The sequence below is a fragment of the Chamaea fasciata genome, unplaced genomic scaffold (genome assembly GCF_029207755.1).
Source record: "Chamaea fasciata isolate MVZ Bird 193981 ecotype frontalis unplaced genomic scaffold, bChaFas1.0.hap1 SCAF_21, whole genome shotgun sequence".
Lineage (NCBI taxonomy): Eukaryota > Metazoa > Chordata > Aves > Passeriformes > Sylviidae > Chamaea > Chamaea fasciata.
Genome location: NW_027094106.1, coordinates 5,771,085 through 5,797,401, shown reverse-complemented (window position 1 = coordinate 5,797,401; position 26,317 = coordinate 5,771,085). Strand labels below are relative to the sequence as shown.

At 50.0% G+C, this 26,317-nt stretch overlaps 3 protein-coding genes across 3 annotated transcripts; 2 read left to right on the top strand and 1 right to left on the bottom strand.

Moving 5' to 3' along the window:
- Positions 1-1,490: 1,490 nt before the first annotated feature.
- Positions 1,491-13,033, bottom strand: VKORC1L1 (vitamin K epoxide reductase complex subunit 1 like 1). The gene is made up of 3 exons (XM_066202046.1): positions 12,837-13,033; positions 3,169-3,278; positions 1,491-2,510 (listed from the first exon to the last, which is right to left on the bottom strand). Exons 1-3 carry the CDS (start codon positions 13,028-13,030, stop codon positions 2,284-2,286), a joined length of 531 nt encoding a protein of 176 aa, XP_066058143.1. The 5' UTR covers positions 13,031-13,033; the 3' UTR covers positions 1,491-2,283.
- A 2,889-nt stretch (positions 13,034-15,922) lies between these two features.
- On the top strand, positions 15,923-18,468 carry CHCHD2 (coiled-coil-helix-coiled-coil-helix domain containing 2). The gene is made up of 4 exons (XM_066202047.1): positions 15,923-16,097; positions 16,667-16,913; positions 17,472-17,625; positions 18,142-18,468. Exons 1-4 carry the CDS (start codon positions 16,045-16,047, stop codon positions 18,150-18,152), a joined length of 465 nt encoding a protein of 154 aa, XP_066058144.1. The 5' UTR covers positions 15,923-16,044; the 3' UTR covers positions 18,153-18,468.
- A 1,003-nt stretch (positions 18,469-19,471) lies between these two features.
- On the top strand, positions 19,472-26,055 carry PHKG1 (phosphorylase kinase catalytic subunit gamma 1). Its single transcript, XM_066202036.1, has 10 exons — positions 19,472-19,780; positions 21,487-21,620; positions 21,906-22,081; positions 22,378-22,432; positions 23,061-23,126; positions 23,308-23,471; positions 23,982-24,072; positions 24,789-24,942; positions 25,030-25,155; positions 25,745-26,055. Exons 2-10 carry the CDS (start codon positions 21,538-21,540, stop codon positions 25,994-25,996), a joined length of 1,167 nt encoding a protein of 388 aa, XP_066058133.1. The 5' UTR covers positions 19,472-19,780; positions 21,487-21,537; the 3' UTR covers positions 25,997-26,055.
- Positions 26,056-26,317: the final 262 nt, after the last annotated feature.

Sequence of the window (26,317 nt, the reverse complement as noted above, 5' to 3'; positions counted from 1 at the left end):
ACTTTCAGGCAGCACGTGCTCACCTCTTCCTTGGATGAAAAAAAGATGCCTTTAGTGTAGATCACAGGAATGCATGGAAATAAAAATCTATACAACACATTAAACACTGCTACTGCCTCCAGGCTTGGGAGAGAACAAAGCCAAGCCTTGAGGGACCAATTTAACATCATTCATTCCCCTTCGTATCAAAGTGGAAGGCATTTGAGAGACAGAACTAAACATCAAGACAAGCTTTAACTCTACTCCGGTCAATACAAAACTCATTTAATGAATCGTTGGCTAAAACTGTCAGACGAGGGACAAGTCATTTAGTGTTACATGCAACAGATGTTACTCACACCACAGAACTCTGTACAGAAAAAGCAGTTTCCACCTCCACCCTTGGTGCAAACCAGGATTACTTCAGTAGAAATTTCAGTGTTAATTTTGTGAATTCAAGCTCCAGACTCGTTTTGCTCTATGGAAACACTGCTCGTTTCACAGTCAAGTTGATCCTTAGTGTTTAAAATCCACTTTCAATGGAAGTGTCTCTCTGACATTCGTGTTTGAGACTGAAAACGCTAAAAGGAGTTAAATTAGTCCTTTAAATAAATGGGTATGCGGTTGGAATTCTTCGTATTTCGAAGTGACAAGGGCAAAAAGCAGCACAGCACCAATTACAGAAAGTAGCTGAACCCACACATTTTGGTGTCACAGTCTGAAACACACGTATTTCACTTTTCCAAATCACATCAACCTTTTAAATTAAACTGAAAACAATACTGCTACCACTTCTCAGTCTAAAAACTAAAAAAAACCAGATCTCTTAATACTCTTCTATCCCCAGCAAGTTTGCTGGGAATTCTGTTTGTTCATTTTTCAAGCAAGGACACTTCTGCCTGCCAAGTTCAACACAAAGTATTTGGTTTAAGATTTGAAGACAGAAGGCACTTTTAACATTCAGCCTTAGAATACTGAGTGCAGAAACAACGTGTACAATTTTGTTCCTTTGTTTAAATCTGCAGTTTAATGTTTTCTTTTTTTTTTTCCCCAGTTAGTTCTTAGAAAGAGCAATGATAGCACTATATCACATTTCATTTTCAGGAGCACATTGACTTACTTATCCCATTAAACAGGTTGCCCTTCCAAGAGATCTTCTCTGTGTGTGTGTGTGTCAGGCCTAAAGTTCATCTCCCAATATAGCACAAACCAAAGATCCTGACCAAGATCAATTAAGGAACTGCTTTTTTCAGTGCACTGCTTGGTTATCCTGCTCACTCAGTGGTTTCCACTGCAAATTGCAATTCTATACTGCAGCATTCATAGAACATCAAACATTAGTAACACTGGCTGGCTGAGCACAGCTTCAAATGAAAACAGCTCTGCTTGGAAATTGAGTCCTTTCAAAGAACACTTCATCCAACCCCTGGTCTGCAAATCAGCTTTTCATTGACCACATGAAGCTATTTTTGTTCTGTACAGAAATTAATGAGGTTGTTGTTTAATCAACATACTTCACGTTTCAGCTTTAATTCCATTTTTTGTTACTGGAGATTTAAGAAAAAAAAAGAAAAAAAAAAGAAGAAAAACTGGAACCAACCCCAAGCATTATTCTTGTGAAAACACAACAGTGAGAGCAGCAACTCCACCTTCTTTAGAGGTCACTTCTTCCATCGTGGTCAGTCGACTCTGAGCTGAACCCTCTGACAGCTCCTAACCAAACCCATGGGACAGTGAGTTCTCCAGGGATGAAACCAACAGTTCTAATTTTATTTACAGTATAAGTCCTAGTCAAATCTAAGTCCATCAGCTAAAAAAAAAAAAAAAAAAAAAAAAAAAAAAGGAAGAAGAAAAAAGAAAAAAAATACACATACTGTAAACATGGCAACATTAAATATGGTGAGGCTAGTCTAGAATATTTCATGTCATGATCACATCTTGTTATACCTGAATTTATATACAGGATATTTCATAGCAAGTGTTACCCACTTCACAAGTGGAGGGGGAAGAGAGAGAGAGTCTACGTTTTGCTGTGGCTAAAACTCCTTCAAAGTAAAGTTAAAGCTTGTCTTTGATTGTTATAGAGCTTTCTTTCATAACCACATTTAAACTGAAGATTAGCACAGAGAAATTATCTGGGGCCCCACGAAATTTCTAATTCAAAACTTCCATTATGATTCTCGGGGAGTGGGGGGGGGAAGGGGGGAAAAAAAAGTGTCTGATATGGAGAATAAAAAAATTACTGCAAAATAAACTTAATGGAAGTTGGGTCTTCAGACTGTCAGTCAAAAGTTCCACCAGGGGTTATTCCTGTTTGGGTTGGAGTTGCCTCTTCCAGGCCTCGTTCAAATAAACTAGTCGTTTGTAGTTGATGATAAAGAGAATGAAGTTCAGCAAATATGTGAGCACGAAGACAATGCAAAATTCCTTCAGCACGAAGTACAGAATGTATGCCAAGTACAGGGACCCTACTACAGACACTATGGAGGAGGTCATGAGGATTAGAGCTGCTACTGCACTTGCTGTCATACCTGCAACAAGAGAGACAAAGTTACTCACCCCTCTCCACAGAGAGCAAAACTGAATTCTAACTCAGCAACAGTTACACAAAATTCTGGCTCAAACAGCAGGCTGGGCGTTTGGAGCGGAGGATCTCAGGCTCTGTCTGCCAGCCCTGTCTGTGATAAGGAGTGTGTGTAGGATTAACCACGCTCATATTCCTGAGTTAGAGGAAAATTAGTGGTCAAGTTATTTCTGTCAGGATTAATAGCTTTAGAGCAAACCACAGAGTCGCCAAGAAATAGAGATAATTATATTTCGTGCACTTCTTTGCCTGCTCTCCCCATTACTCCTGCAAAAGTTGCCCATTCCATTTTTATTCCCCTCTCTTTCCCACCATGCAATCCAATGCCAAATATATTGGAGTGAAAATACCAGCACAGAAACTGTCTTCACACTCGGATTATTAATAGCATATCAGGAGAAAATGCAATTACTCTCGTTATCAGTTGGGTTTTTAAGCCCTTTGGACAGATGTATCATTAGAGTGATGCTAAAAAAACCCTCCAAGATATAAAAATCAGAATCATTTATCTGGTTTCCTGCAGATTGTGCAATGGATATTGCTGTCCTCCTTCATCCCCACAGCCCTGCTGTACACTTGAGGCTCTGAAGTGAATGAATACTTACCCAGTAGCATTTGTAGTATATAAAACACCAGGCCAAAAACACTGTTTGACTGATTTATTGCACTGTCCTTCCCAAAGATGGAACCCAAGAGACCGAATCCTCGACCCCATCTGTAAAACAGGGAAACTAATTAACTCTTCATTGGCCACCTACTGCTTTCCAGCAGCAGTTTCAGTTCAGGGCTGTTGGGGAAAGAAAAGGACACATGATTGAGATGGAGTTCTCCTGGAAAACCAAGCAGCAACAGGGGAACGGTTTTATCCCACACCTTGCTGATCAAAGTTGTTTGACACACCAGGAAACACTGAGTTCACACAGCTGCACCACCTCTGCTTCCCGGGGCTGGAGTCTGGAGCTGTTTTGTCAAATAAACACTTCCTTCCCCCGGTGACAGCTTTAGCAGCTCCCTGCACCACAGCCAATTGGACACAAGGTCACTACAAAGCTGAGGCAAGGATTTGTTCCACTCACTTCCCTGCATCAGAGCAGGAGAATCAGGACACAAATCTGCACCTCAGCTGCTCCTCAGCCCAACAGCTCAGGAGGAACCCAAATCTGTCAGGCACACGAGCTGAGCGTGGCACCATCACAAGATCCCCAGCCCTGGTTTTGTTGGAGCTCTTGCACAGTGTGACACTTGGAACCAACACCTGAAATCCCTACAAAGTGACTTTCAGCTTCCCAGTGATGAAGCAGAAAGCAGCACAAGCCCGACAAAACTACTGCTGCTGCGGGAAGGAGGGGGAAAGATTAAATTAGCAAATGTGTTTGTGCCAGAAACCATTAATTCCATGCCCTAAGGCACATCAGGCCATTATTTGTAAAAGCAAAGTGAGGACCCTATTTATGAGTGTCACTTGAAAATATGAAGTTATTTTGCTACTCCAACAAGTGATTTAACTCACAGGAGCACGTTGGGATATCTGCCAGCGGAGTTTTGGAGCACCAAGCCAAGCACTGCACAAATGTAAGGCTTGTTTCACATTATCAGCCTCACTGAGCAAGGTAAAGAAGTGCCACTCCTCATCCTGCTGCAGCAGGGAACTCCAAGGAAAATGCAGTTTTCAGGAAGTTTCTTGTCCTAGAGGCAATGAACCAGCTCAGGTTTGTCCCTGCACATGGCTGGAGTGTTGCTGGTGTCACTCAGCTGGGACCTGCCATCACCACACCACGAGCAGTTTGCTCACAGGGAGAAGCACCACAATAAGGACAATTTAATACCATCTCCAAAACACTTTCTAGTCTCACAGCCATCTGTGCAAAAACTCATTTAAACTCATCATTTTAATTGCAGACTAAGCTTGATTTCACTATTAATACTCTAGTGCTCTTCTCCCCAAGAAACCCAGCAGGTCCCAATTCTTAGAAAGCAGATTTACTGTACAAACAGCCAAAAATCAAACATACTTTCAGCTAGTTTGGTCTCAAATCTTTTAAAAGTGAAACTTTCTGTGCCAATATTAAGCTTCAAGGCAGCACAGACAATGATTTTCCAGGGGACAGAGCCTCAGCATCCCAGAGCTGCCAGACAGGGAACTGCAGGGAAAAGCAGTGCAGAACTGCCTGGCTCTCTGCTCTCATCCCAGGGCAGCTCTGGGGCTGTGGAAATGACAAAGAATGACAAAGAACCTCAGCTGTGGTGAGATTTCATCCCACACCCGGAATGTGATCTGGATTTTAAGTGAGAACTGTTTATTGTTTAGCCTTCCTTTGATAAGATGGTCACAGCACCTGTAACAATTGTCTTGTCTAAATTCCAAAGGCTGTATTAAAGAGCCACACAAACCTATTAAAGGATTTATCACTTTTATATTTAATAGTTTATACTTATTTTCCCGTATTACTACATTTAGAGATGTTTCAGCCTGCCATCCACAGGCTCAGTTTACTGTTCTGGACTCCAAGTGAGAATTCTTTGCAGGGTGACATTAAAATGATCTGAACACACTCAGGTTTTCCTGCACAACCCAAAGTGGGCAAAGGTTCAGCCTCAGCCCAAAAAACTGCAGGATGCTGAATCCATCCCCACCTGAGTGCTCAGCACATCCTGTGGAGTCTGACAGCAAACTCGCGCTGAAAACATCAGAAATGGCATCCCACACAACCTGACCCTTGGCAATTGTTCTGCGAGGGAATAAAATGTTGCCAGTGGAAGGATAGTGAGTTCATTCAGCCCTTCCTGAGAGTCAGTCCTGGAGTGATCCCTGCAGAGCTGCAAGGTCAGAGCACAGGGAAAGCTTGTTCCACATGCAGGGGTTCGTTAAGTGTCTTGCTGGCCTTGTAGCAGCTTTGAGGACATCAAGTATTAAATTTCAGCCCGTGGAGTCCAGGTCTAATCTCACATCTTATTCCACAGGCTTGGAGACAGCTAAGCAGCCTGGGGTTTAGCACAGAACGCTTCTCCCAGCCTAATAAGGGTTGGAGTGGGAGCAAATGCTCTGCATCAAACTGAAAAGCAAATTATTTACCCTTAAATATATTTACTTTGTATATCCCTTTCCCATCTCATTTCCCTACTGAAAAGTCTAAATTGTCTCCTAACTTTATGAAGGTTGTAAACTCCACAATGAACCAGGAACTTCTGCCAGCAAGTGGAGGAGGGATAAAGCCAGAGTAGGTAATGTTCCTTTTCACACCAAACTCAGGTGAGAATTGCCTGACTGATGATGACTTCGAAAGTCTAAAAAAATATGGCAAACAAATAGCAAGAAGAAAGTCCTTACAGCAAGATAAGCTGCAAAAAATAAACTCAGAAGTCTTTCATGTAACATGCACTTCACAAAAAAAGTAATTTAGAAGACATGTTATTAATTTACATTCATTTTTTTTGGATACAGAACGCTAAACAAAATGACCTGCAGTAAGCACAGAGCTGCCTGCACAGCAAGACAGAAGCCCAGCCTGATTTCACCGAGTTTTTCCTGGTTCTGATGGTGGATCCAGGTCGGAGTCACCCGAGGTGACTCAGAGCACTGTGACAAACACAAGGGCCAAACCCACTTTCACCACACCCCAGTTTCATTGCTATTAAAGAATAAAGAGCAATCTGATCTAATTACAAGGAACAAACCTTTAAGACATCTTTGAGACTCAGTTTTCCCTCCCTATCTGCATGTGCCACTCGGAGTGTTCTTTAAAGTGTTCAACAGTGATTCAAGAAATCAAAAATAAAGTGATTCATCTGCTTTCCCGACATCTGCAGTTGAACAACGCAGTGATTTTCAGTCCAATGTGCAGAAACTTTTATCAAAAGGAGGTTTTGAAAGTTATTATCCACCCTCTAAACAAAGCCCCCTTTGGTCTGAGGTGCTTCACAAAGCTCAGCAATGTTGCATTTTCAGAAGTTTAAAGCAGTATTTGTGTGCAATTGTTACTTCTTAACAGGAAGACAAAAAGAACTGAGGTCACAGTGCTCCACAAGTGACGTGCCTCCAATCAAACCATACCCTTTTAAATCATTAAAATCATTTAAATCTATTTTGCACAATTATGAACATCCTCTATGTTCCAGAACAGTGTATTACTGGACACACTTGAAACATTTTAGCATAATACAGCAGAGAAAAAGCTAAAAGGGAACACAGGAACCTCATTTAGACCCCCAGTATCTCAAGTATTTTAGAGGACAAGCAAACAACCTTCCAGTTTAACAGGTTACAGCTCTGAGTGATCAGCACTGGCTCCAAAAGCAGCAGAATTCCAAGCCTGCCAAACACACCAAGTCAAACAAACAAACCAAAAAGTGTTTGTTTAGCCAGGAGCTGGATTAGTGTCCCCTGCAGCCCTGGTAAGAAATGCTGGAGTGTTTTTGTAGCCAAACCCCAGCTCTGACAGTCACCTGCAGATATTATTAATAATTTTGTCAAAGATCATTCCCCAGGATATTTTCCTTGGCCTCCACTGTCCTTAAGGATCAGCTGAAACTTCTCAGCTGGGGTTTCACCTGCCCAAGACACTTGGTGCCCTACCCTGAAGCCTTCCTGCATGTCCCAGATGTTTTCTGAGCACTTTTGACCTCCACCACAGCCCCTGGTGATGAGCAGGATCACACCCCCTCAATTCCACCTGGTAACCCCCTCCGGTTTTATGTCCAGAACTGAATTAACCCCCATGTTTTCATTTTAACGTGCAAAGAACCATCCCTGGCCAGGGCAGGTCCAGCAGCACACAACTCCCAGGTCACATTCCAGTGTCCTCAATCAAATCCTTCAGGGGACCAGATGATTCAAAGGATGTCTGAGCCCAAATCTCTGCATTGGCAGCTCTGCCAGCACAATTCTCTCTCAGTTTTTGGGTTTGGTGCAGTGAAAAGGGCAAACAATAAAGAAGATTCTGTCCTCAAACTGCAGGAAAGGAACTCAAGTCTGGGTGTTTTTGGGGTAGCAGTATTCCCTTGAAGCCTCTCATTTCAGGATTATTTATCACCCCATGAGCATTATTTTGTTATCAACAGCAAGCACTCCTTATCACTTTGTAACCCTGAGGAAACAATAAATCTAATTTTCTAAAGAAACCAAAAAAGGCCACACTTGCTAAGTGATGCGCACATTTCCTGAAGCACCACTGGACTTGTGAGGTAATTTCTGGTCCAGAGTGAAAGTTCCCGGAGGGGAGCAGAGCTCAGCCTCAGGGAAAAGCTCATATAAAGGTCAAAGGATCTGGAGCATGTTAAGAAACTTTGGCTGCAATTTCTTTCCAGCTTCACCAGAGGATTTTGGATTAAACCTAATTCAGGGTTTCAAGGCCACTCTAACACTTTTAATAAATTAAGTAAAAGCCTTCAATTAGAAGCCACAAAAAAAATAGGGGATTAAAAATTCCCATTTGTAAACTTGCCAGGAGTGCTCAAAAATGTTGATACACTTAATTTCATGTTTAAATCTATTAGCAGCATTTAGCATAACCAAATGAGGTTTTCTTCTATGTAACCTCCAGCTCTGCTTCAGAAAGAATCTGTAAAAACTCTCAGTGTCCAGATCAGCAAAATGTGAAGCAGACAGTGGGTAATTATTTTAGAGCAGCCTTTACAGAAGCACTGGCTATTCAAGAAAGAAGCCAACAGTACTGATTCCTTCTACATAATCTTTTTTATTAAGCTACCATAAATGAAGCCCAAGTCTGAATTATAAGCACTTTGTTAAATTTACTTTGCACCAGGCAAAATAATTCCTAGCCCTATTACAAATCCCAGTCAAGCTGGAAATTACGTATTTATGAAAAGCTAAAATGAAAATGTTTGTGTGAGCACTGTAAGGATGGGAAATAAAAGATTCCCACAGCAAGGGCAGTGCTGTGCTTTATAAAAGATGCGCCTCAGTCAGTAAGTGTTGCATCAGTATTAAATCATCAATTTTCTACTAGAAAGATGGAAAAAAACCCCAAAACCAGTTGAGTTATCAGCTTCTGCAGCTTTAAGAGCAAGTTTAAATTTCCAAGCTGGTTTCTAGCAGCATTCCTGGCCCAGCTGCCCTCTCCAGCACATGGAAGAAGCTCTGGATGCTCCCAGCTGAGCCCCTCAGGCTCTGCTCTCCCCTGTGCCAGCCCAGCTGGGGACAAGGGACACAGAACCCTGGCTCACAGGGCAGGTTTCCCTTCAGCTGAGCAGTGATTTTGGGTTTCCCTCCCGCCCCCTGTGGCACTGAATTTGGCTGTTCCAATTTCTCCCTGCCCAATTCCAAAGCAGAGATCTTCCGAGCTTCCCTCACACACCAAACCCATCTAAAAGTGGATCCAGAATCCCTGAAAAAACTTATTACATCTCCTGACACCAGTCACCAACACTTGCAGCTGAAATAATCACACACATCTGACATTTTCCTGCAGGTACAGCAATGAAAAAACTCCTGGGATATCAGGAATTTATTATTATAAATACAAATAATAACTGCTACATAATGTTCTTTTTTTAGGAATTAAGGAAACTTGACAGACAAGAAGTTTACAGGAGCTGCCCCACGACAGAGCTCAGTGGGAACCTATTTAAACAGCAGCTCGGGGGGATATGGGAAGTTTTCTCCATGTCCATTTTTCTTTGGATAATGGGGTTGTTCTTGTCACCCTGATCCCTGTGAAGATGCACTGGAACACTTCCAGCGAGGTGTGCTCTGCTGAGAAACCAGCACGGGGCAGTTTTACCTGCAGCTCTCAGAGCAATTCACACCCACTGTGCACAGAACACCAGAGTGAGCACAGAGGGGTGTAAATCCAGTGTTTAAAGTGATTTATGAGCTGTACTATAACACTACACCTGTCACAGGCCCACCCACAACACAGCCCAGATTTAACAAGCACTTTCCGGAACTACCAGGTGAATATTCTGCTGCAGCCACCAGAAAACACGAGGTGGCTGCACCTTGGTCTAGAGGAAGGTGTCCCTGCCCATGGAAAGGGCTGCAACAAGAGGAACTTGAAGGTCCCTTCCAGCCCAAACCATTCCATCACATCAGAACTCCTCAGAGTGCCTCAGACACAACACACCCATCCAAGACTTCGCCCATGAACACAGAATTCCTAAAACATCAGAGACATCCGGACTCTCAAAATGCAACTGTGACTCCAGAACTCCTCCAGCAATCAGGCAAAGATCAATATTGACTATTGCCAAACCTCCCCACTGACGCAGCTGCAAATATTGCCAAAGATACCCAGGACATGTGTCCTTTGCTCCTTTGTGCTGCTGTCCTGAGCCTCTGCCACACTGGGTACAGCATTCATTAATGCAAAAAAATCCCTCAAAGCCACTAATTTATCCTCCACAATCTCCAGTTCATCAAGAGAGAGCAGAAATGTGTTAGGAGATGGTGTGGAAAAGACCAAAGGCTCTGGGTCTCTGCATTACCACTTAAAGGTCACATTTTATTTCAAGCTGCAGCATGACCTGTAGGACTTGAAATGTGTTTTATTACTTTAATTCCCTCTGTGAAACTACAGCAAGACTAAAAGTATTTTTCAGGAACTGCTATTAGCCAGTTTCATTCTATAAATAAAGCCATTCTTGACACTTAATTATTCTCAACTGTAAGACAGCAATTGATTTAAAATAAATACAGCAATTGCCAGTAGAGATGTGAGGTATTGCCCTAATACCTGCCTTTATCAGGCACTCCTTAGCAGATTTTATTTTTAAATGATTTCATGAACTTTCCCCCTGATAAAAAAACTGGAAATATGCTGACCATTCATGTTTTGGGCAAGAGATCTCTCCAAAATAATCTTCTGCATGAGTCAGGCTGTGATAGGAGATTTTCTGTGCTCCTCCCTCTGCGTGCTGGCAGTCTTTACATTTCTGTTCTTCTTCTTGTGCCAATGCCAGGTCTGGCTTAAAAGCAAGGCTTGGAAATACCAACAGCTGGTGCAAAAAAAACTCTGCCCAACATACCAGAAAGTCAGCTCAGGAAAGAATAAACTCATTTATTCTGTGCGTTGAAAATGAACCCTAACAGCATTAAGTGCTTTTTAAAGTTCAGCACACTCTTGGAGTCAAAACTCAAGATGTGAAGGTTGCAACATTCCAAGTTCCACCAGCAAATCCAGTTAAATAAAAGGTCACATAACCCAATGAACCATCTAAATGCCAAAGCAGAAACAGAAGTTTCTCACGCAGTAAACTCTGCAGAGTGAACTCCAATAATCAGCAAATCAATTAATGTCTGACTGTCAGTGTAACAGCTTGGTGAGAAAAGAAATGTGAGAGTCAAACCTGAGGAAGAGCTGGAACACAGAATTGAAACTCTGCAACCCCAGTGAAATCTAAACTGTGGTTAAAAGTTCCTTTTAGAAATGAAGTTTCTGAGCTGCTCTGGTGATGTGGGAACGAGGAACACTCAGCTGGAGAAAGTGACAGAGAACCATGGATGGGGAGCTGTGGTAACGTGGAAAATAAAATTAATTTCTCTCCAACTTTAATGCCTTGTCCTCCTGCCTTACTTTGAAAGCAGAACTCCCCCTCTGTGTCCTGCACAGCCTGGAAAGCAAATTCTTCTCCAAATATGGTTGGAGTGAACAGAACTTGCACGTTCCTTCTCCACAAACTCCTTTCACCACCTGCTCCAACCATCACGAGCTCCCCTGGCATTTGCCAAGCTTCACTCCAGGCATGGTTCTCCTAGCAACTGCTGGGAGATCTGAGAGCATTTCATCCCTGAAACTCTTCACATTATCACCCAGAATTCTTCCAGCAAAGGAATTCCAGGTCTTACTCAACGTGTCAGCTGCAGCATGGCTAATGAAGGCTGTAATTACCGAGCTCCATGCCATAATTAGAAATAATTCCAATTATATCTTGAGGTAATTTCCTTCTCCTGAGCGTTGGTAAACACACATCAGAACTGTGACATCCAGTTCCCTGTCACAGCAGCATTTGCTGCAAAAACAAAATGCTGCAGGAGAAGCAATGCTATATAAGAACAGGCTACTTATGGCTTAAATCTCTGTTATTGTCTTTTCACCCCTGAAGGTGTGAACCAAGTGAAATGACTAGTGAGACCCACGTGGTTTTAGCTCAGCAGCCTAAGGAGAGTTTCATTTATATTATTTGAATTTATCTGGTGAGTTTATTGAAGTCTCCTCCCTAGTTAGATCCAAACTGCTCATCTCAGGACACTTTCCAAGCAGAGACATGAACAAGCACCTTCACAATCTAAAGATGACCTGAGCAGACAGAAAAACAGAGTCAGCCTTCACTCAACCTCAGTTCCAGGCAGCCAGAGATGCAGATCTCTGTCACACAATCTCACTTCTGCCACCACAGGAGAGGTTTTAGGAAAAAGAGCTCCCTGGATGTTTTGCCTCAATAATTTCACAGCTCCCAGCTTGGCAGAGGATGGGAATATTCCCTCAAACCGGCTTGTTGTGATGATACAGCAAGGACCTCTATAAAAACTGTGACAGCTTTTGCACGGGTTACACTGAGAGGGGGAAAAGGAAACCCCTAGTACTCACTCAGTTGAAGGCACCAGCACAATAATAACTAAATTCTCACTAAAATGAAGAAAAAGGAGTTAGTCGATAAATTTGCTCAAAAACCAGATTTATACACTGGCTCTCCTAACAGGAATAAGTGCCCTCAGCCTTTAGGAAACAACTGCTAAACTGGCTGGACGTCGGAAAAATAAGTCAGGATTTGGACCGGGCTTGTGCTGCAGGGGCACCCAAGTGTCCCTTGAATGAAGCACTTCCTCTGTATCCCCAAAGCATCTCCTGTGCTGCCAGCAGACATCCCAACGAAAACGCAACACAGATACTGCAATTAAAACTAACAAAGCAAACCACCTGCGATTGCACCGCTTTATGTTGTCCTTAACCACTGCTCACAGCCACAACACTCCACTCTGCCGAGCTTCTCCCACTAAACCGCCTGTCACTCCACCTAATTACCACTGATTACAACACAGCAATTGCGGGTGCCTCACCCTGCAGCCCGCAGTGATCCCGAAATTCCCGGTTCCCGGAGCGGCCCTGGGGCGATGGGGCTGCCCCACACCGGGAGCGCCGACCCTCCCCGGGCTGCCCCGGCCCCTCCGTGCCCCGCCCGGCCCGCAGCCCCTCCGAGCACCGCTCCGGGCCCCCAGCACCCCCGAGGCAGCCCTCCGGGACCCGTCCCCAGCGCTCCCGCAGCCCTCAGCCCCTTCCCCTCGCGGGGGCGGCGGCGGCTCCCACCCGCGCCTCACCTGGAGGTGATGGCGGCGGAGCAGCGCACCCGCTCGCTGAGGTCGCACAGGGCCTGGTAGTGGCTGTCGCGGCCCTTCTCGCGCTCCAGGTGGCAGGCGTACAGGGACAGCAGGATGCCGGCGGCGCACACGGCGGAGCGCGCCACCCGCTCCCAGCGCGGCACCGACACCCGCAGCAGGACGGGCGCCGCCATCTTGGCCCCGTCCCTCCGCCTCAGCCCGCGACGCGCGCCCGGCGCCGCCCCGCCCCGCGCACGCGCGCGCGCTCCTCATTGGCCCGCCCCGCACGCGCGCGGGCCCCTGATTGGCCGGGCGGGCGGGCGCGCCACAGCCCCCTCCCCTGCCCCCCGCGCTGGCCCCGCCCCTCGCCGCTCGCGCCGGACGTGGCGCCCCGCGACGACGTCACGTCAGGGCTGGGCGGGGGAGGGGGGCGTGGCACAGCGCCGCCTGGCGGCCGCCGGGACTCCCGGCAGAGTCCCCTCACGCCCGCGCCCCCGCCCCGCCGGATTCCACCGGTAGATGGGCTTTTCCTGCAGGAAAATGGGGTTTTCCTAAAAAAAAAATGGGGTTTTCCTCGCGTTTCCCCTCTCAGATCTTGGACGCGGGAGAAACTGGGCAGTTCGGAAAAACGCGAAAAAAGTCTTCACGGCTGACCTGACCCTCAGGGACGATGTGTCACTTCACCGGAGCTAAGGTGATGTGAGCCTCAGCCCCGTTCTCCAGGTTTTTTTTTCCCATGATCTTGGGCAGAATGCACCAAACTCCCGCATCCTGCAGAGGCACAGAGCCCATCTGGTGTGCAGAGGGCCTCTTACACTCCCGAAGTTCACCACGACAGACGATAGAAGGAATATATTCAAAGTTTGGTTTTCCTAGCGCACAAGCACAGCCTTGTGCTCCACTTGGCTCGGGAGCAGCTGCCCATGGATTCCCCCAGGGCTCGCTCAGCCTTGCACTTGAGCAACGGGATTTCATCACTTATTTCCCAGTGATCTGGGATCGCATTCTGCCAGACTGGCTCACTACCCAAAATCAGGGCTGGATCTTCTTCCTTTCACGCCTTTCGATCAAAAATAGCATCAACACCTGTCTGGTGGTTAAAGAACCACCGAATCCCTGTGGTGTACCCACACTAAAGTCCTGGCAGCTGAAAACAAACAATCTCTGCTCGCTGTAAACATCACCACAGCCACCATTATCGCTGATTTTTGGTTCTGGTGCCCTTCCCCAAATCCTTGTGGGCATCAGCAGATGCGAGGGTGATGCGGTACAAAAGGGAGCTCTGGAGTTTTCCCAAGGAAAGCGGGGGGGACAAAGCACAATGGCAGCATTCATCCCGCCGGCGGTGCCATCCTGCCCTCATTGTTCTGCGGAACAAAACAAAGCCAAGAGGGACGCGGCCGCGAAATGACTTCGAGCGTCAAGAATTCCTCTGCCAGGAAAAAAAAAAAAAAAAAAAGGAAAATTGAATGCTATTAATTAAAAAGCACTGAGAAAACCACTCATTAAGAAACGTGTTGCTTGAACTCTGTGAAAGCAAAATTATAACTCCTGCTTTCAATGCTGTGATTTGCTGTCAGAGCTGGAGAGAGGCCAGGGAGGAGAAGTTCTCAGGGATGAGCTCCTGCAGCAACGCCAGTGGTCTGAGCTGCTGCAGATGTCCCTGTTCAAAACGTGAATTATCATTTATATTTATCTCCTGATAATTCTCTCGTCAGCAACTGCTTTTCTGAACCGTCCTTCTGCTCTACAAACTCACAATGTTAGCACTTCTTTCATCAGGCAACAGTAACATCCCCTGATGTAAAAGATGTTGAAATGCCTGGTCTTTCACCTCCTTTTTAAGTGAAGAAACTGTGAACAAGCGAATTTTTTTTTGTCATGAATTATCCTAACTGTTGACCGTGGTTTCCCTTATCATTGCTGCTGTGTATAGAAATAGCTTAATTAATACCATAGATAATAAATTCATTTAAAATTAATTTCTCCAAGTAGATAGTGTTTCTAAATCAAAGGATACTCAGCCCCTGGGTGGGGATGAGGGGGCAGGAGGGAGCCTTGCTTCTTTTTTGGGGTGAAAATCACAGAATCACAGAACGGTTGGGATTGGAAGTGACTTCTGGAGATCATCCAAGGCAGGGTCAGCTGGAGCAGGTGACACAGGAGCACATCCAGGTGGTGTTGGAATGTCTCCAGAGAGGGGCCCCGCAGGTTCAGCGCTCTGCCGCCCTCAACGTAAAGAAATTCTTTCTCACGTTGAGGTGAAACTTGCTGTGTTTTAGTTTACAGCCATTACTCCTCGTCCTGTTGCTGGACATCACCAAAAAGAATCCGGGATCGTCCTCTGGCACGCCATGGATTGATGGGATCCCTTCTCTGCTCCAGACTGAAATCTAAAATCTGGAACTCTACTGAAGGGCTGAATACCGAGAGGCTTTCGGAGGCTCCTTTCCCACGGAGAACGACTCCCTGAAGGCTGGAACACTTTTCATGGCGATTTAGTTTTTATTGTGACTGAAGGTGCCACGGGTGCAGGTTGATTGTGGTTTAGGCGTTTATTGTGACCGACGGTCCCACACAGACACGGGTTTATCGCTATTTAGGTGTTCATCGTGACCGAGGATCCTACAGGAGTGGATTTATCGCTATTCAGGTGTTTATTGTGGCTGAAAGTTCCACAAAGACGGGGTTTTATCACTATTAAAGTATTTACTGTGGGTGAAGATCCTACAAAAGCGAGTTCATGGCCATTTAGGCGTTTATTGTGACCCAGGATCCTGCCCGCGTACATTTATCGCAATTTAGGTGCTTACTGTGGCCGAAGGTCCCGCAGATGCAGGTTTATCGCTATTTAAACGTTTATTGTGACCGACAGCCCCCCAAGCACGGGTTTAATCGCACTTTAGGCGTTTATTTATTTATCGGAACTGCCGCTCCCGTCACCAACGCGGCCGCCCCCGCGCGGCGCCTCAGTGGGCGGAGAAGGCGTGGCCTCGACACAGCCCCGCCCCGCGCGCGGCGCCTCAGGCGGGCGGAGAGGGCGTGGCCTCGACACAGCCCCGCCCCGCGCGCGGCATTCCGGAAGTGACGCACAGGAGGTGACCTTCAGAGGCGGCGGGCAGGTGTCGGGCCAGGCCAGGCCGTGCACTCGGGGCTTTCCTCCGGTTCTCTCCGCGCCGTTCGGGGTTTTCTCTTGTTTCCCGCCGCCATGCCCAGGGGCAGCCGCAGCAGCCGCACGTCCCGCATGGCGCCCCCCGCCAGGTGAGGGCCGCCGGCGCCCCCTCTCCTTCTCCCGTGTCCCTCGCGCAGGCCGCAGCGGCCCGGCCGCCATTGTGCGGGCGGGTGACGCACCGGGGTGGTGGCAGCGCCCGGCTGGGTTGAGCTGGGCTGGCTCTGGGTTAGCGGGGCGGGGTTGGGCGCTTTGGGGCATGGAAATGGGGCTGCTCGGCCGCAGGGTCTGGGCGCCAGCACCGTGTTATTCAACCGCTTTTGGGTCATATTGTATTTTTCCCCGAAACAGCAGAGCCCTATGTGAGCTGGGGAATGAGCAGGCGGAAAGAAGCCTGTAATCCTGACCCGGTCTTGCATAAGACGCTCACCAGGACACTGAGTTCATTCCTTCAGCGTGTAACGGGGGTGTGTGTAATCCCAGCGTGATCCCTGGGGCCTCCTGTGCCGCGCCACGAGTCGCGCTCGGCGGTCCCCGTGTGTCGCTTGCAGCTGGGGACATTCTGTTCCTCACAGCAGGAGCGGTGCACTCCCGGCCCTGCAGCCGCGTGGTTTGCGATGATGATGATGATGGAGTGATGTTTCTCTCTGTGTCCCCGCAGCCGGGCGCCCCCGATGAGAGCCCCGTCTCCATCTCCGGCTCCTCGGGCCTCCGTCCCCGCAGCGGCTCCGCCTTCCGCCGTGGCGGCCCCGGCGCCCAAGCAGCCGGGGCTGATGGCCCAGATGGCCACGACTGCTGCCGGGGTGGCCGTGGGCTCGGCCGTGGGACACACCATCGGCCACGCCATCACCGGGGGATTCAGCGGAGGGGGCGGCTCTGAGGCTGCCAGGCCCGATATCACTTACCAGGTGAGGGGAGGCACCGCTGGACACGGACTGAGCCCCACGTGGGGGGGAGCCTTAAACACCACATGAGTCACAGCTGGGGTACTTGCAGTCTTTATAAACTATAGATATATATAAAACCATAGATAGTCTGTGGCTACAGGCGGAATCTCCAAGGTAACTCACCATGACTCATCTTAAAAAAAATTCAGAGGGATGCAGGAGTGATGTGTGGCAAGCTGGTGGTGTTATTTAGGTGTTGGTGTTATTTTCTACTGTGTTATTCCTCTCCAGGCAGGACTTCCGTGTTCCAGGTGCGCTGTTGGGGAGACTTTTGCTCAGGTGCCATCCAGAGTTATCTGAGTGTATCAAAGTCACTCAGATGTTTGTAACTTAAAAAAAAACCTGCTCTGAATGTGGCATTCCACTGCTGGAAAATAGTTTTGTGCTTCAGCCCTTCTCTTGTTTTCCATTAAAAAAATGAAGATTTTGACTGAAACACAGGGAAGAACCCTCAGCAAGCAGCGTGGGGGTGGTTTGGCAGTGTTGGAAGGGTCCTTACGGAGCCATTTGGTGTTTCAGGAGCCCCAGGCTGCTCAGGGTGCCCAGGAGCAGCAGCAGTATGGTCCTTGCCAGTATGAGATTAAAAAATTCCTGGAGTGTGCCCAGAACCAGACTGACCTCAAGCTGTGTGAGGGCTTCAGTGAGGTGCTCAAGCAATGCAGGATTGCCAATGGTAAGTCCACAGTGCTGACAGGCAGCTGTTAAATGGGATAATCAGTAAAAGTATTGTGGGAATGGTGTCCTGGAGGGTTTGATCCAGCTGGTGGAGGACGGGGAGTGATGAAGGTGCTCTGAAGTCAGGTAAAGCAGCTGCTGTTCTGTTGGACTTCCTGCTTGGGTTCTGTACGTGTGGCTGGGCTGGAGAGAGGGTGAATTCCTGGTGCTTTGTGCTGCTGCATGGATTGAAGGTGACTGGAAAAGTGGCAGCAGCACATTTGAGGCATTAGCAGAGCTCTAAGGACAGCAAAACTGTCCTGTCCTGGGAGGAAGGAGGCAGCTGTGCACCATGCTGATGTCTGCAGCTCAGCATATCCCAGCAAATTGCATGAGGGAAGGGGGAACACAAAACAAATCTGTCTTAAGGCAAGGAAAACACTTCCATTCAGGGATCCAAAACTTCCTGGGATATATCTCCTTACCCTTCCATTCAGGGATCCAAAACTCACTGATACGATTCCTTCCCTTTCAGGTTTGGCCTAAGCCTGCACAACGAGGCTGCTGAAGATCATCTTGCAAGAACTGACCTATGAATGAAAAACAAAAAGCTTCAGTAATAAAGTTTAAAGCTGTCTGGTATTTTGTTAGTCCATATGTTCACACTCTCATCATCCCTGTGGCTTGACTCCTGCCATAGCTGCCTCTGATGTGAGCCAACTTCACAGCCGCAATTTAATTTAGCACAAAATGGAAGAGTGAATAATAAAGCAGAATGAACTAACGTTGGTTTAACTGGTTTTGCTGATTGTTGGGTTGAATGTATGTAATGTTGTCTTTAAATAAACTTCTCTCTCTTGAAGTACCTTGCTCTAGTTGAGTTTGAGTGCTGGAGGTGAATTGATTTTGGCAGGGTGTTCTGCAGGTGTTTCTTTTCCTGCTGTGGTAGGGCTGAACCATGAAGGATGGGCCTGTGGCCTTTCCCTCCTGCCTGGCTCAGGCAAAGCCACTGCTGCTATGTGAAAATAATAATTATTTTGAAAGTGTTTACTGATTCGAAGTGCAAACCCTCCTCTTTCCATCGGAGGGAGCAGCTACGTCATGCCTTGCTCAAATCTTTGGGGCTGCTAAAGTAAACACCCTCCTGGACACCACTAGAAAGGCCTGGATAAGCTGTGCTCCCACCAGAAACTGGTGGGGAATAACCCTGCTCTGAAAAATGCAGTTCCTGTGAAAAATACTTTCCCTAGCACGACCTGTTTTCCCCGAAGTGCTGTTGGATGTTTTGCCTGTTCCTAAAGCACTGCACCCCTCACCTGCAGTTCCTGGAAGTGAAAAGGTTAAATCGGTGTTCAAAAGGGCGAGGAATCACCTCATACTGGGGGGGATGAGGACAGGAGTGCCTGTCCTGGTGACGGAGCAGCTTCGCCTCTGCTGCTCAAGCTCCCATCTCCTTTCTGGGGTGTTTCACCGTCCTGGTGAAACTGAAAGAAAACCGATGGGGGGTTTGGGCCAGTCTGTGACAAGAGGAAGTGGCCTTAAGCTGATGTAGGGGAGATTCGGTTAGATATTAGAGAAAAAACGGAAACAAAAGCACACTGTTCGGGTGGTCAGGCAGTGGAATAGTTTCCCCGAGGAGCTGTGGAGTCACCATCCCTGGAGGTGTCCAAGAGGCGCCGGACGCGGCGCTGGGTGAGGACCGACCGGCCCAGCGGTTAGGGCGGCAGTGCCGCGGCTCTCCCACCTTTCCCGATGCCCGGCTCTGCGCTCCCGGCCCGTCCCGCGGCCCCTCCCGGCCGGGCCTGCCCACGCCCCGGGGGCAGCCCCACAGCAACACCCCCGGGGAGGAGGGGCCGGGGCCGCGCCGGCGCTCGGCGGCCCGAGGGTTAAACCGGGGAAGCTCCGCAGCTCCGGGGCGGCCCCCGGCCCCCCCTTGCCCCTTGCCCGGCCATGCCCGCCCGGCGCCCGCCGCTGCCAACTCGCGTTGCGCTTTCTCCGGGGCCGGGCGGCGGCGGCCGGCCCTGAGCGCTCGGCTCCCGGCGGCTCCCGGCGGCTCCCGGCGGCTCCCGGCGGCTCCCGGCGGCTCCCGGCGGCTCCCGGCGGCTCCCGGCGGCTCCCGGCGGCTCCCGGCGGCTCCCGGCGCCAGGCCCGGGCCCGGCGCTGCCCTCAGCGAGGTGAGGAGCCGGCGGCGCTGAGGGGAGGGTGTGTGAGGGGGGGTCCTGCCCCGGAAAACTCCCGTGCTCAGCGTTCTTTGTCTCCGGGTCAGCGGCGGGAGGGTCGGGGTTGAGGGGCCGCGTTCTCCTGCCGGCTTAAAGGCTTGCTTTTTTTTATTTTTTTTTTTCCCTTGAGCTTTGCGGGTTTATCCCGATGAATATTTGAATATCTTTGTCCTCCTCAGAGGCCCCCCACCCACCCACCCCGGTTTGGCAGCCGCGGGCGGGGGGCGATGCCCAGCGCCTCACCCTCAGTGTTCCTCCAGGCAGAAAATCCCCTCACGACCCCCCCTGCACTCTGCTGATGTACCCAGGGTGTCCCGTAAGAGCCCTGCACCGGCTCCGTGTGTAATTCCAGGGGGTTTTAAAGAAGCTCCCGGGTTATTCCCTCGCAGCAGACCCCAGGCTTCTCCCGGCAGTGCTCCGTGGGTGCTGCCCAGCCTCCAGCCTTTCCCCACAACACCAAGCCCCAAAACGTGGATTTTCAAAAATAATCAGGTTTTGGGTGACCCCCCCCCACTCAGAGATATTTTATTTTCTCTGCTTCCTGGTCCTGCCTCTCCTTTGTGATTTCAGCTTGGTTTGGCGTTACAGTGTTTCCAACAACTAAAATTTTGTAAGTTAAACTCATGGCTGTTTAGAAATGCTCCAGCCTGTGTTAGGTACCCCTGGCAGCAGCAGCCAGACACCCAAAACACCACTTTGGTCCTTAAAACCAGGTCAGGACAGATACACATTGCTAATGAGATTTAAATGATCTTAGAGCTGCCAGTGCCCTGGTAGAGTTGTTGAGAGGAGGGCAAAGGAAAGCTCACGGAACTGGGGATCTCCTGCCTACCTTTGTCCCCTCCCCAGCAACCGTCATCCCAAAGGGACAGTTTTGCTGCCCAGGTTTGTAAGAGCTGCTTTCCATCCTAACTGTTTGGACTCCGTGTATGGGCACAGAAACAAGCTGTGTAAAAACCTCTCCAAGCCTGAAATAGGAAAAAGAAATGGGACAAGAGCCTTTCAGGAGTTGTGGAGGCTGCTGGCAGCTGCACAGGAGTGGCTGAGGGAGCGCTTTCAGCTGCTGTCCTCATGCTGGCTCAGCTCCCAGTGTCCCCAGTCCCTCTGTCCCCACCTGCACCCTGACGCACCCAGCCCTTCACTGACCCTCACCCACCTCTTCTTCCTCCTCAGTCCCTTTCCCTTCCCTTTAAACATTATTTTCCCTCCTTATTCTCAACCAAAGACAACTTTGTCCTCTTAAAAATAATAAGGAAAAGAAAGAGGAAAAACAATAGGGGCAGATTCCAGGTTCCACTTGTGTTGGTGTCGGGGTGGGCTGGTGTTTCTGGGGGCTGCTGCTGTGTGCTGGGCACAGGGAAGGGATGAGGTTTTGGGGTGCTGCAGCATTTCCCACAGCCTGGGCCCCAGCCAGGCTGCTTCTGCCCCTGGGGACAGCCAGGCCATGAGGGAATCCAGTGGGGTTTCTCCTGTTCCCAGTGGGATCTCCACAGCATCCCAAGGGCAAAGGTTGGCTTTTCCAAGCAGCAAAATACCCCCTTTGGCTGGTCCAGGATCTTCCTTCTCTTCCTTCCTCCTCAATGTTTTTTCTTCCATGAAGGATTGATGATCCCATCTCTGGGGGCAGCGAGTTCCCATCCTCACTTTTTTTTTCCTTGCAGCCCCTTTCTGCCCTCAGACAAGCCCAGAGTGCTGCCTGACAGGAGCCAGAGATGACCAAGGAAGAAGATCTACCAGACTGGAACTCATCCAAGGAGTTTTATGAAAAATATGAGCCGAAGGAGATTTTGGGCAGGTAAAGCTTTATTTTTGGCAAGCGCCTTGTTTTGGTTTCGTGTCCTCCAGAGCCAGAGAGGAACAGTGTTCCCTGGGAATCTGATACAAACAGGGCCCACAGCAGCATGGGGCTAAAAATAGCATGGAACAGCACTTTCCATCAGCTCAAAACCTTCTGTCCCACCGAGACAGGGTGACAGAGCGAGACCCGCTGGTGCATGAAAATCCCAGCCAGCCCAGGTGCCGGTGGCTGGGCAGGCAGGGATGGAACCCCCCCTGTTTCTCTCCCTGTTGTCCCTGGCAGGGGGGTGAGCAGCGTGGTGCGGCGGTGCATCCACAAAACCACGAGGCAGGAATATGCTGTGAAGATCATCGACATCACGGCGGGGAACATCTCCCCCAAGGAGGTGCAGGAGCTGCGGGAAGCCACCGCCAAGGAGATCGACATCCTCCGCAAGGTCTCGGGCCACCCCAACGTCAGTAAGTCAGGCCTCGAGCGTCCAGCCAAGGGGAATTCCTGCCCTGTTTGTTCCTCAGGGTGTCCCCCAGGAAGGGTTTTCGGGGTGAAATCCCTGGATGATGCAGACTCAGACACTCAGAGCATTGTTTGCTCTCCCTCCACACACACACGCCCCAGCAGTGCCCCCCATGTTGTCTCCCGACCACAGCACTTGAGAAGATCAGCTCCTCATTAACTCAGTTAGCAATTTAATCAGATTTTTAGTCCATTGATGGACAGGAGCACCATGCTCACAGCCCCCTGTGCTTTATTGCAGTCCAGCTGAAGGACAGCTATGAATCCAGCACCTTCTTCTTCTTGGTGTTTGACCTGTAAGTACCAGCTGGCTCAGCAGCCTGGGCCCACTCCCTCTCTGCAGATTGGTCCCCCAGCTTTTTGTGGCCCAAAAATGGCAAAGTGGAGGGCCAAGCAGCCCTTCAGGCAGAATCAAGCCCCAATTACTGCAAGCTCATTGCAGCCCTGCTGCCAGCACTGTTTCCCCTCTGTCAGCGGCTCAGCGCTGCTCGGGTTTCCCTGTAACCTTTGGTGGGAGTTGTCATGCATCCCTGAGGGTTATTTATATGCTCAGTGGGACCAGGGTGTCTCAAAGCCACAATTCCCAATGCCAGGGCAGCGCAGTGGATGTCAGAGGAGTGGGATGGCACTGGGAGAGCCCCATCCCTGCCCCTTCTTTGATGGTTGGACTTGCTGATCTTAAAGATCTTTTCCACCCTTAACAATTGTGTTTCTATCCAAAACCTGTCCTCTCCAGGCACAGCTTCTTCTCCTCCTGCCTGATATTTTACTGAAATACATAAAGACATTTTTACCCCTTTTTATGGAAGTTATTTTGTGCTGTTAAAGGGCACAGACCCCTGATTGATCCTCCCCAGGGACTCAGGGCTGGTTTGCTGTTGCAGCTCACTCTCTGCCAGACTCTATTTCCCCTCTCTCATGCAGGATGAAGAGAGGGGAGCTCTTTGACTACCTCACTGAGAAAGTCACCTTGAGCGAGAAGGAAACCAGGTAAGGCCAGGGGCAGAGGGGTGGAAATCACCTTGGAAGAGCAGAGCGTGGGTTAGAGGGGAGACCTTGCAGGCAGCACAGCACCCTGGGCTGTGTCCCTGGGCACTGTCCCTGTCCCCATCCCTGGGATCGTGGTGCCAGTGGATGTTTGGGATGGGGGATGAGCTGTCCCCATCCCCAGGAAGATCATGCGAGCGCTGCTGGAAGTGATCCAGTACCTGCACTCCATCAACATTGTCCACCGGGACCTGAAGCCGGAGAACATCCTGCTGGATGATGACATGAACATCAAGCTGACAGATTTTGGCTTCTCCTGCCAGCTGAATGAGAATGAGAAGCTCAAAGGTAAGGGGCTGGCGAGGTGGGGGGATACTGGCCTGGTGAGATTTTCCAGCCCCACTCTCTCCTTATCACCAAGTCTCACCTGGGGCTGCAAATTGGTGCTGTTTGGCTGCTTTTGCTGTCCTCACACGCAAGTTCTGCCTGCACACATCCTCCACACCTCTCTCTCTCCTTGCTGCTCTTTAGGAAAACCATCCTAATCCATTCCACTTCTTTTTTCCTCCAGTTGATCCCCATTACCTCATCCACTTACTGCCCAGCATTATTTCCACCAGTTCCTACATGCGAAGAGCCACATATCTGACAACAGGCATGCCCTCCCACAAGCACCCTTTATAATTTTCTTTCCTCACTTTTTAGCCACAATAATTCACCAAAAAAGTCACCAGTGAGATGCACACAGGGTGCAGTTCCTCCCTGTGAGCACCATCCCTGCAAAGATCCCACCATGGGCTGCCTGGGGGTGGGAATGGCACCTGGGTTGATGCTCTGCCCTGTGTCCTGTCCCCACAGAGATCTGTGGCACTCCTGGTTACCTGGCCCCTGAGATCCTGCAGTGCTCCATGGATGATGAGCACCAAGGCTATGGGAAGGAGGTGGATATGTGAGTGAGAAGCTGTTCCCTAAAGACACACACACACACACACGTGGCTTGAGGCATGGCCAGAATTGTGCCGATGGGGACCTGTTTGAGTGTTTGGAAAGAAGGAAATGATGCAGCTAAAGCCAATATTGGTGGCTGTGAGGGGCTCTCTGGGTCACCAGGGGGCTCTGGCACAGAGCAGGGGGAGAAGCAGCCTGGGGACAAGCCCCTCTCCCCACTTCGCCCCATTGCGGGAGGGAAAGCAACACTTTCTGTTCATGGAAGTCAGCTTGGGCTGACCTCTGTGACATGGGGGTTTTGACACACCTTATGCAGCTCCTGAGAGAGCAGCCAGCTCAGGGCAGCCCATCAGAGCCCTGCAGGGACTTTGCCACCACCTCTGGTGGCTTCAGAGTTGTGACACTCACCAGGGCATTTCATCCCCTTCCCAGTTGGAGCCAGGACACGTGGCAGTGAGCTGAGGGCATCCAGCCTGCCTGGCATCACCAAGCCCCACTCCCTTCCCTAAAAAACTCTCCAAGGGTCAAATACTCAATATCCTGCAGCATCCAGGGAGCAACTCCCCACCAGCTCAGCACAAACCCCCGCTCCAGCAGCGAGCCCAGCCCCAGGCACAGGCAGGGCAGTTCCCTGCCGGTTTTCCAGGGAGGCAGAGGCAGGTGGGCGGCCCGGGGGTGGCCCGGGGGTGCTGGAGGCTCGGTGTGGGCTGCCCGCAGGTGGAGCACCGGGGTGATCATGTACACCCTGCTGGCCGGCTCGCCGCCCTTCTGGCACCGCAAGCAGATGCTGATGCTGCGCATGATCATGAACGGCGATTACCAGTTCGGCTCCCCGGAGTGGGACGACCGCTCCGACACTGTCAAGGACCTGGTGAGTGCTTGGGCTGGGAGAACTCGGGTCAGCAGAGGGTGCTGCAGACCCCCGGGACAGCCCAAACCGAGCGGGTGGCCCGTGCAGATCTCGCGGTTCCTGGTGGTGGACCCGCGGCAGCGGTACACGGCGGGCGAGGCGCTGGCACACCCCTTCTTCCAGCAGTACGACGTGGAGGAGGTCCGGCACTTCAGCCCCTTCCGAAAATTCAAGGTGAGGATGAGGCTGGGAGCTGCAGCAGCCAGCGGTGGGGTGGGTTTGCCAGCTGAGCTGGGAGGAACTTGGGGTTGGGTAGGGCTGGTGGGGCTGGACCTTAGAGCCCCTTCCATTGCCTAAAGAGGCTCCAAGAGACCTGGGGAGGGACCTTGGACAAAGGATGGAGTGGCAGGGCAAGGGAGAGCAGCTTTCCACTGCCAGAGGGCAGGGATAGATGGGATAGTGGCAAGAAATTCTTGGCTGTGAGGGTGGTGAGGCCCTGGCAGAGGTTTCCCAGAGAAACTGTGGCTGCCCCATCCCTGGAGGTGTCCAAGGCCAGGTCAGACAGGGCTTGGAGCACCCTGGGATAGTGCAAGGTGTCCCTGCCCGTGGCAGGGGATGGAGTAAAATGGGTTTTTAAGTTCCCTTTTCACTCAAACCATGCTGTAATTCTGTGATTCCCTGGCATGAGCCCCTGCCCTTTGCCAGCCCCACGGGAACTAAACTGTGCCAGGCACTGAGCTCCCTCCTGCCTCCCCCAGCATGGGGAATACCAAGCTGCTGTGGGAGAATTCCCCTGAGTGCCAGGCTGTTCCCTGTGCCCCAGGTGATCTGCCTGACCGTGCTGGCCTCGGTGAGGATTTACTACCAGTACCGGCAGGTGAAGTCGGTCACCAGGGAGCTGGTGGTCAGGGACCCCTACGCCCTCAAGCCCGTCCGCAAGCTCATCGACGCCTGTGCCTTCCGCACCTACCGCCACTGGGTGAAGAAAGGGGAGGCCCAGAACAGAGCTGCCCTCTTTGAGAACACCTGCAAGGCCATCCTGCTCACGCTGGCAGCAGAGGAGGAGCTGTTCTGATCTCTGCCCCAGCCCCTGGTTTGGCTCACAGTAGGCGAGTAAAATCTTGGAAAACGGAATGGTGATTTCTGGAGTTTTTAAAAGTTTTCTTTCACTGGGCTCGGGACAAACCCAGGGAATAATTTGCTTTTGGGGTGTGTCCAACTGGAGCTGCAGCTCCCCAGGGGGAAGGCTCAGCCCTCAGGCACCTGCAGTGCCTGTTTTGGGACAGTTAGAGGTGGATGAGAGATCCCTGAGCAGTGTTCTTGCCCACCCTTGTGCTCAAGGCTCCTGGTCCCATCCGGTTCGGTGCAGAGCTCGTGCACAGAGAGTTTGTGCTGG

Excerpts from the sequence above, each read along its gene's own strand:
- CHCHD2 (XM_066202047.1), top strand. The coding sequence starts at position 16,045 with ATGCCCAGGGGCAGCCGCAGCAGCCGCACGTCCCGCATGGCGCCCCCC. Across the intron at positions 16,098-16,666 it reads CGCATGGCGCCCCCCGCCAG|CCGGGCGCCCCCGATGAGAG; the intron begins GTGAGGGCCGCC and ends GTGTCCCCGCAG. Across the intron at positions 16,914-17,471 it reads GGCCCGATATCACTTACCAG|GAGCCCCAGGCTGCTCAGGG; the intron begins GTGAGGGGAGGC and ends TTGGTGTTTCAG.
- VKORC1L1 (XM_066202046.1), bottom strand. The coding sequence starts at position 13,030 with ATGGCGGCGCCCGTCCTGCTGCGGGTGTCGGTGCCGCGCTGGGAGCGG. Across the intron at positions 3,279-12,836 it reads TCCGCCGCCATCACCTCCAG|ATGGGGTCGAGGATTCGGTC; the intron begins GTGAGGCGCGGG and ends CCTGTTTTACAG. Across the intron at positions 2,511-3,168 it reads TATACTACAAATGCTACTGG|GTATGACAGCAAGTGCAGTA; the intron begins GTAAGTATTCAT and ends CTCTTGTTGCAG.
- PHKG1 (XM_066202036.1), top strand. The coding sequence starts at position 21,538 with ATGACCAAGGAAGAAGATCTACCAGACTGGAACTCATCCAAGGAGTTT. Across the intron at positions 21,621-21,905 it reads CCGAAGGAGATTTTGGGCAG|GGGGGTGAGCAGCGTGGTGC; the intron begins GTAAAGCTTTAT and ends TGTCCCTGGCAG. Across the intron at positions 24,943-25,029 it reads CCGACACTGTCAAGGACCTG|ATCTCGCGGTTCCTGGTGGT; the intron begins GTGAGTGCTTGG and ends TGGCCCGTGCAG.